The 8263-nt window shown below is 48.1% G+C and overlaps 1 protein-coding gene across 1 annotated transcript in view; it reads right to left on the bottom strand.

Moving 5' to 3' along the window:
* UBR2 (ubiquitin protein ligase E3 component n-recognin 2) overlaps positions 1-6862 on the bottom strand; it is a 116489-nt gene extending 109627 nt beyond the window's left edge. Inside the window, exon 1 of the mRNA XM_045294770.1 lies at positions 6527-6862. Coding sequence (XP_045150705.1) covers positions 6527-6604 — 78 coding nt within the window. The 5' untranslated portion in view covers positions 6605-6862. The remainder of the gene's footprint in view (positions 1-6526) is intronic.
* Positions 6863-8263: the final 1401 nt, after the last annotated feature.

Genomic DNA, 8263 nt, shown 5'->3' on the forward strand with positions numbered 1-8263 from the left:
TAAGTGGAGAGCAAATGTTTTGAGAATGATGAGGGCAATGAATGTACAAATGCGCTTTACACAATTGATGTATGTATGGGTTGTGCTAAGAGTTGTATGAGCCCCTAATAAAATGATTTTAAAAAAATACTGAGATTTCTAATTTCAAAACCAAGCCTCCTGCCAGAGCCTAGTGTGTAACCCATGACACCAGCAAACCAGCAAAGTCACTGCCACTCAGACAATCCCAACTCACCCCGACAGGGCAGAGTGGAGCTGCCCCTCTGGCCTGTACATCTGCACAGCCTCGGCTGTCTGAGTCATTCTGGGATTTGAACCTGTGTATGACCTTGCAGTCAGTAGCTCAGCATGCAACCCACAGATACTTCCAGCTGTTGCACCCAAGTGCAAAAGAGAATAAGCCGCATCTACTTCTGAAACACCAGCCAATGAAAGACCTGTGGGGATCGGATCGCATCCCAATTCCAGAGTGCAGGGGGTCACCAGGAGCAGCCAACTCCACGGCAAGATGGGTGTTCAAACCTACCAACCGTGTCAAGGGATAACGGGGAGGGTTTCTCTCACTGCAAAGACTCACGGCCTCTGAAACCCAGAGGGGCAGTTCTACCCTGTCCTGTCGGGTGACCATAAGTTGCTGTGTGTTTTGTCTCCTGGGTTTCCTTAATTTGCTCCAGTTCAAGCTTTGGAAAATGGAACAAGTACAGTACAAAAGTGAATTTCCAGAAGTTAGCATTTTAACACAGTATCTAATTATTGCCCAATTAAAATGGTATCATCTACACCATTTTTGGTTTTATTTCAAACAGGGATAAATCATAGGCAAGCAAATCATAAAACAATAATCACTAGTACTCAAGTAGCATTTTAGGAACAATAATAAGAGGAAAAAATATAAACACTATATTAAGAGCTCTAAAAATAAGATGAGAGAATTTACAAATCAAGACAGTAAATGAACTCAATAACAAAGGGCTAATAATCCAATTGTTTAAATGGCCAAGGGCTCCGAATCGACATTTCTCTGAAGGAGACAAACAAATGATAATGAAGGGATGCTTAACTTCAGGCGTCACCAGGGCAATACACATCAGAACTACAGTAAGACAGGACTTCACACCACTCACTGCCACTGAGACCCTGCAAGGTGGGGCAGAACGGCCCCTGTGAGCTTGAGACTGGAACTGTTTACAGGAGTAGAAAGCCCCATCTTTCTCCCGAGTAGCCGCTGGTGGTTTCAAACTGCTGACCTTGTGGTTAGCACCTTAACGCGAAAGCACTCTGCCACCACAGCTGCACAGACTCACTAGGATGGCTACAATAAAAAGTCTGATCATGACAAGTATTCTCAAAGATGTGCACAAATTGGAGCCCTTATACCTTGGTAGCAGGGATATAAAATGATGCAGCGGCTTTGGAAAATACTCTTGACAGTTCTTCCAAAAGCTAAATATAGAGTTAGCATTATGACACAGTAATTCCACTCCTAGATACCCAAGAGAAATGACAACATATATCCCCACAAAAAAACTTGTACATGAACTTCATCAAGCATCTTGCAGAGCTGGATGACTGGATCAGAGGGCTTAGGACAACTCAGTCCACTGGCAACACCACTGCTCCTAGGCATAAAGCTCTACACCCCCCACCTCCCCTCGTTTGTAAGGGACATCTGGGGTCTTATAAGCTTTTGAGCAGCCATAGATACAACTATTGGTCTCTATGCATCTGGAGCAAGAGAAAAAGAAGAAACCAGTTTATAGGACTAATCATCATCTTATGCAAACAACTTTCTCATTGACCACTACCAACTACTCTGACCTGGACACAACGGACGGTTCCAGACAGAATGGGAGAAAAATGCAGCATACAGTCCAAGTTCCTTTGCCTTACACTGACTAGTAGAGACGTAGAAGACCTCCCACCTTCCACCCCCACCCCCCAAAAAAAGTGTCTCCGGATACTCTAAGCTTAACATTCTAACCACTTCCGGCCAAAAGACAGAGTGGATCGTAACAAACATAATATTACCTATTGAAAATTGTGGGCCTTAAAACAATCATCTACATGAGACTTAACCAAAAGAAGAGAAGGTAAGGGGACAACTCACTCTCTGCCATGGAGTCAAAGTGACCCTGCAGGACAGGGTAGAACTGCCCCTGTGAGATTCTGAGACTGTCACTGTTTAGGGGAGTGGAAAGCCCCCCCCCAATCTTTCTCCCCAGGGATGGGGGGTGAGAGGCAAGGAAGCTAATTAATGAAAACTAAACCAGAATGGAAATGGGAATGCTGCCAAGTTGTGGAAAGAGTAACGATGGCACTGAACGAGAGGTCTAAAATTGTTAGAGGAGAATCTAATTGGACAGGTAAGATTTCTCCAAAGTCACAATAAATATTCTTAAAAGGTTGTATGTGAATGCTTACAGGAGTATGATTCCTGCTACCCAAAATGTGGGGATAATCCCACGTTTGGGATGAGTGGATAGATGAAACATGATGTCGCCATAATATGGAATATCACTTAGCTGGGCAAAGGATTGAAGTACTGATAGATGCTAAGCACTGGAAACATTCAGTGAAAGAAGTAGATATAATATTATTCCATCTCTATTAAATGTTCAAAATAGACAAATCTTAGAGACAGAAAGTAGACTATCTGAAGTTTGAATGGCTTGGAGGTAAATGGAGCTAAGGGGCAGAGAGTGATAAAAATGTTCTAAAATTAATTGTGGCGACTCTAAATATTCAGAAATCCTGGGGTCTTAAAGGCTTGAAGGTAATCAAGCGGCCATCAAGCTCAGAAGCAACAAAGCCCACATGGAAGAAGGACACCAGCCTATGCGACCACGAGGTGTCGAAGGGATCAGGTGTAAGGCATCATCAGAACAAAAAATCTTACCATAGTGAATGATGGGGGGAGTGCGGAATGGAGACCCAAAGCCCATTAGTAGGCCACTGGAGATCCCCTTGCGGAGGGGTCTCGGGGAGGAGATGAACCAGTCAGGGTGCGATGTAACAACGATGAGAAATACAATTTTCCTCTAGTTCCTAAATATTCCCTCTCCGCTCCCACTACCATGACTCGAATTTGACCTTGCAAGTCTGGCTAGATCAGAGGAGGTACACTGGTACAGATAGGAACAGAAAATACAAGGAATCCAGGGCGGATGAGCCCTACAGGACCAGTGGTGTGAGTGGCGAAACAGGGAGGGTAGAGAGAGATTGAGTAGGAAAGAGGGAACCGATTACAAGGAACTATATGTGACCTCCTCCCTGGGGGACGGACAACAGAAAAGTGGGTGAAGGGAGACGTCAGACAGGGCAAGATATGACAAAATAACAATTTATAAACTATCAAGGGCTCATGAGGGAGGGGGGAGCGGGGAGGGAGGGGGAAAATGAGGACCTAATGCCGGGGGTTTAAGTGGAGAGAAAATGTTTTTAGAATGATGAGGGCAATGAATGTACAAATATGCTTTACACAATTGCTGTGCGTATGGATTGTGATAAGAGTTATATGAGCCCCTAATAAAATGATTTTTTTAAAAAAAGAGAGAAAAAAATATTCAGAAATCCAACTAATTGACTGTATGTGGGTTTTATCCCAACAAAGCTGTTAAAATGTTAAACAAAAATGAAAGGATATTGACAAAATTCTACACAGCATCTACAATGGACATGTATTTCTTTTTTAATTTTAGGGAATGACGTGCATTTTTGTGTGTGAGAAAGCTGGGCTTTCTACTGCCATAAAGAGTCACAGTCTCAGAAACGGGGGGCAGGTCTGCTCTGTCCTGTGGGGTTGCTCGGAGTCAGCATCGACTGGATGGCAGGGCGTTTGGGGGTGCTTTTTAAAGCATCACGCTGGGGACAGTGTTGTTATCATTACATCTGTGCAGCACAAAATGGAGATCAAAGTTGAGAGGTGTTGATAAAAATCACAGTTGTTGTGGAATCCATTCCATCAGGTTACAGACGACTGGGACGGGAGGGTCATTTTAATACCCTACATTTGACTGCAATGTCCACCTGGATCTATTTTACGCGTGAAACAGTGGCTAGGACTGAGGGGAATCACAGTCAAGTGAGTCCCCTTTGACCTCTGCACAAAAAGAAGAAGCTATCCACACAGTGCAGGGTAGAGCCGCCCCATCAAGCTTCTTCCCTAGGATCTTCATGGAAGCAACCTGCGACACCTTTTTCTCCAGGAGAGGCTAGTGGATTCGAACCACTGACCTTGGTGCTACCTACAATGCCACCGGAACCCCTTGAAACAATTCATTAAGATTTACGGTCATAAAAAAAATAAATAAAATGTACTGCCATCAAGTCAACTCATAGCAAGCGTGTAGGACAGAGCAGAACTGCCCCCTTTGGGTCACCAGGGCTGTACGTCTTGAAGGGAGCAGAGAGCCACTAGAAGGAAAGCAATATGTAAATAAAGTGGGTCAGAGCGGAAACTAATGCTCATTGGGCAATTTTAAACGGATATGATCGCAACCAACTAACAGAGGTCCAAAAGGCTGCTGTATGTACTGATGTCTCTACTTGTTTACGCTCTCTGGAATGTACTCTACCAGTGGAGAAAACAATGTATCTCAATGAGTGAAAAAGAGCTGTGCTGGGGTGCAAGGCAAAAAAACAATTTCAAGTACTATGCTCTTAAAGCAAATACCAACAGAGACTCATTTACAAAGTAAGGCTCCGTTATAGAGCTGGAGGAATTCCCCCCATTTTCATATTAGTCTGCACCTAATATTTGAAGGCATCTCATTCATTTTTACAGTAAACATTTTTCCTTCCACAATCGCTCTGATACCCATTAAAAAGCAAACAGCAAAAGGGAAACGCAGACCCATTTGCTGACCTTCACAAACTCGAATGAAGTTCAGATTCATACACACGGTCATTGCCTTTCCTTCCCCCCATCGCATCTGCTTGGGAAGGAGCCCTGGTCTCCAAGGTGCTCTGATGACTGGTTTCCTGCAGGACTTCAAGTTGGAGAAGCTCGGAAACTTGGATCGAAAAAAGTTTGCACGTTTTTTAGTAGATAATGGAATATGTTGCCTGCATCGCGGGTCCAAAAGACAAAATTTGGAGTGGGAAAAGAAATTACTTGGGGGTAAATAACGCATTCTGCCCTTATCGAATCCTACTGTTGGCACAGAGGGGCGCTTTCAGTTACTTTTTCAAACATCCTGGCTAAATGAAAGACAAATAGGGGCCGGCCCTCCTTGGGCTGTTCCTCCATTGAGCAGAAAGTAGGAGAAGAGGCTTCCTACACCTGTCAATTAGCTACAGCCCAGGAACCCCACGGGGGCAGCTCTGCTCTGCTCCTAGAGGGTCGCTGTGAGTCAGAATGCACTGGCAGCAGTGAGTAAGTAGTTGAGTGAAAACAGACCTCCGCTAAGCAATGGAGTCAGAACTGGGGTGGAATCCACAACCACAAAGGGGCAAAGCAATCTTCATTTCACAGGCGGGGGCATTTCTTTAAACTTTCATCCCCATCAACGCACTCACAATAACTTTTCAGCACCCAACAGCCGCCCCCCCCAAACTGTGATCACCACATTCAGATAGGATCCTGGATGTACGTTCAAAGGTCGCTCCCTTCCTAAGTAGCATTTTAAATTGGGAGGCCTTGCAGGTGGGGCCCAACTGTTCTAAAGGGTGTTCCCAGTCCTTGGTGGGGAAAGAGGCCACGTGAGTCACTTTACAACACTCTCCCAGCATTTTCCAATCACACTTCCAGCACCCTGCTTGGTCTGGGTGGCTTCGGTTTGGGGGCACACTGCTCCCACGCAGCTGCAGCCAGTCCTGACACTATGAGCTAGCTGGTGGCTGCTGAAAGCTGCCGCCGCGGAGGTTATATAACGCTTGTCCTCATCCAACTTCTAGGGGAGAAAATGCTTGCATGAGAGTTTGCTTCACCTTCAGCTACCACCTCTCCTACTTTCAGACACTGGGCGAGCAAGCGAGCACACAGCAGGTTGCACGCAGTCCTAAGCGCGGCCGGCGTCCCCCAAAGGTGCAGAAGCGCACACACGGGGTGGGGTGGGGCTGTGCCGCTCGCATCCCGGGTGCCGCCGGCGGTCCCAGAAACAAAGTGCGGCTCGGTTTCCAGGGAGGACCCGGGAAGACCCCGCAGGGCGCCGACAGCCTGGGAAACATCGCTCTGCCCGCCTCTTCCCAGAGCTGGGGAGAAAGGCATGGGCCTGCGAGCCGGGTACTGACCGCGAGGGTGGGGGGCGAGCTCTCGGGTCAGCCAGGGCAGAGGGCGGGCGGGTGCCCGGCGCAGTGCTGGGGGTGCTGTTTGAGGTCCAACAGAAACGGGGCGAGAAGAGAAAAGGGCAAAAGAGGGCTCAGTGGCCTCTCCCGGCCGTTACTCCAAAAAGCGAGGCCGGAGATGCCGGCTCGGTCCTTACACCAAGTCAGGCGCCGGCTCCTGCAGGGTGTCCAGCAGCCGGGCGCTGTCCCCCGGGCGCGGGCAGCGAGGGCTGGACGGCTCCGTCCGGGCGCGGGCACTCACCGCTGCGGTCTCCTCGGCTGAACATTCCAGCAAACTCCGGTCGATGGCCTGAACCTCGGGCTCCAGCTCCGACGCCATCTTCCCTCCTCCTCCTCCTCCTCCTCCCCAGTGCTGACGCGGCTACCGCCGCCCCGAGGGCCACAGCCCCGGCGGCCGAGACGGCCACCCGGGCCCAGACAGCCGGTCCCGGAACCGAGCGGGCGACGCGGGCGCAGCAGGAGGCGGAGGGCGAGGGGAACCGGCCTCCTGGGGGCTGCTGGGCTCGGCGCCCACAGTCAAGTCCAGGCTTCGCCCCTGCCCCAGGGAAGGACGCAGAGGAGCCCAGGCCTGGCACCCTGGCTCGCTTCCACCGCGTCCCGCACCTTGAAAGGGGCAAGAACACCCAAGGGGGAAGCGAGGGATTCTGGGAACTGTAGGAAACCCCGGCCCAGCCTGTAGCCTTTCCAGGGTGTGCCGTCAGGGGCATTGTGGGAGTTGTAGTCCATCTCCGCTCGGAGGCCCGCGAATCGCGGACCAGGGCTGGAGACTCTGCTGCCCTGCCAGAATAAGGGAAGACAGGGGTGTGGAGCATCGCTGACCTGGAAAGAGGCAACAGGACACGATATGGTGGGAATTGTACTTTGATCACCCCCCCCTTCCCCCTCCGACAACACCTGCTCATTATTGTAGCTCAGGCCTGGTGTAGAGGGTTAAGCTAATTGCAAGGTCAGCAGTTCGAAACCACCAGGCAATCCACAGGAGGAAAAAACGAGACTTTCTACTCCCATAAATAGTCAGAATCTCGGAAACCTACACAGGCAGCTCCCTCCTGCCCTATAGAGCCACTATGATGAGTTCGAGACTACTCGGTGAGTTTGTTTTTGTTTTTGTTAGCCTAGCCCTATATCACTGTCTGGCACCCAGGGAAACGTAAATATATGTGAAAACCTAACTCGGGTTATCATACTATCATACTGTCATTGAGTTGACCCTGACTCCTAGGGCAGGGTAGAACTTCCCCTGTGAGTTTCTGAGACCCTAGGACTAGGAAGCCGAGTTTGTCTCCTGAGAGTGGCTCCTGGTTTCAAAGTGCTGACCTTGCAATTAGCTTACCCCCTCCACACCAGGTCCGAGCTACAATAATGAGCACAGTAATGATCAGCCCAACACGTAACCACTACATCTCCAGAGCTCCTTAACTTATGTTAGGTCCTCAACTACTTGTCTTAAGACTATGAATTGCATTCTGTTCCTGTAGTTCTGTCACCCGCTTCTCCCTTTGACTAGTACCAAGTTGAACATTGGGTTTTAAAGGCTTTTAAGTATTTTTAAACATTGTCAAAAGAAAACACTTCAAACAATTTAGTTGTAAACTTTTCAGGATTTTTTACAAAAGGAGTCTACTGAGCCAATTTGGAGATTTACTCTTGGTAGGGACATTTTATGGCCATAGACCATCGTTTTTAGACTTTTAGACTATAATTCCACTCTTGACTAACAGTTGGATGAGTTCTTTCAGAAAATTGTTTATAAGTTTTATCAGAAGTGTTGATTTCCCCCCAGGAGGAAGTTATGAAACATATCCCGTCCTATCTACTCCAGCTCAAAAAGAAAAAGTTCTGACCCAGCCCAAGTTTGGGGCATAATTGTATGTGTGCGTGCACGCGTGCACGCATAAACATGCGTGCTCCTTAGGTAAACGTTTACTGATCACATTCGTTTCCCCTCCAATAGCTTGTACATAAAGCATTGAATAAC

Source organism: Echinops telfairi, unplaced genomic scaffold, assembly GCF_000313985.2.
Source record: "Echinops telfairi isolate 266 unplaced genomic scaffold, ASM31398v2 ScPeMD7_3533;HRSCAF=4204_1, whole genome shotgun sequence".
Classification (NCBI taxonomy): Eukaryota; Metazoa; Chordata; class Mammalia; order Afrosoricida; family Tenrecidae; genus Echinops; species Echinops telfairi.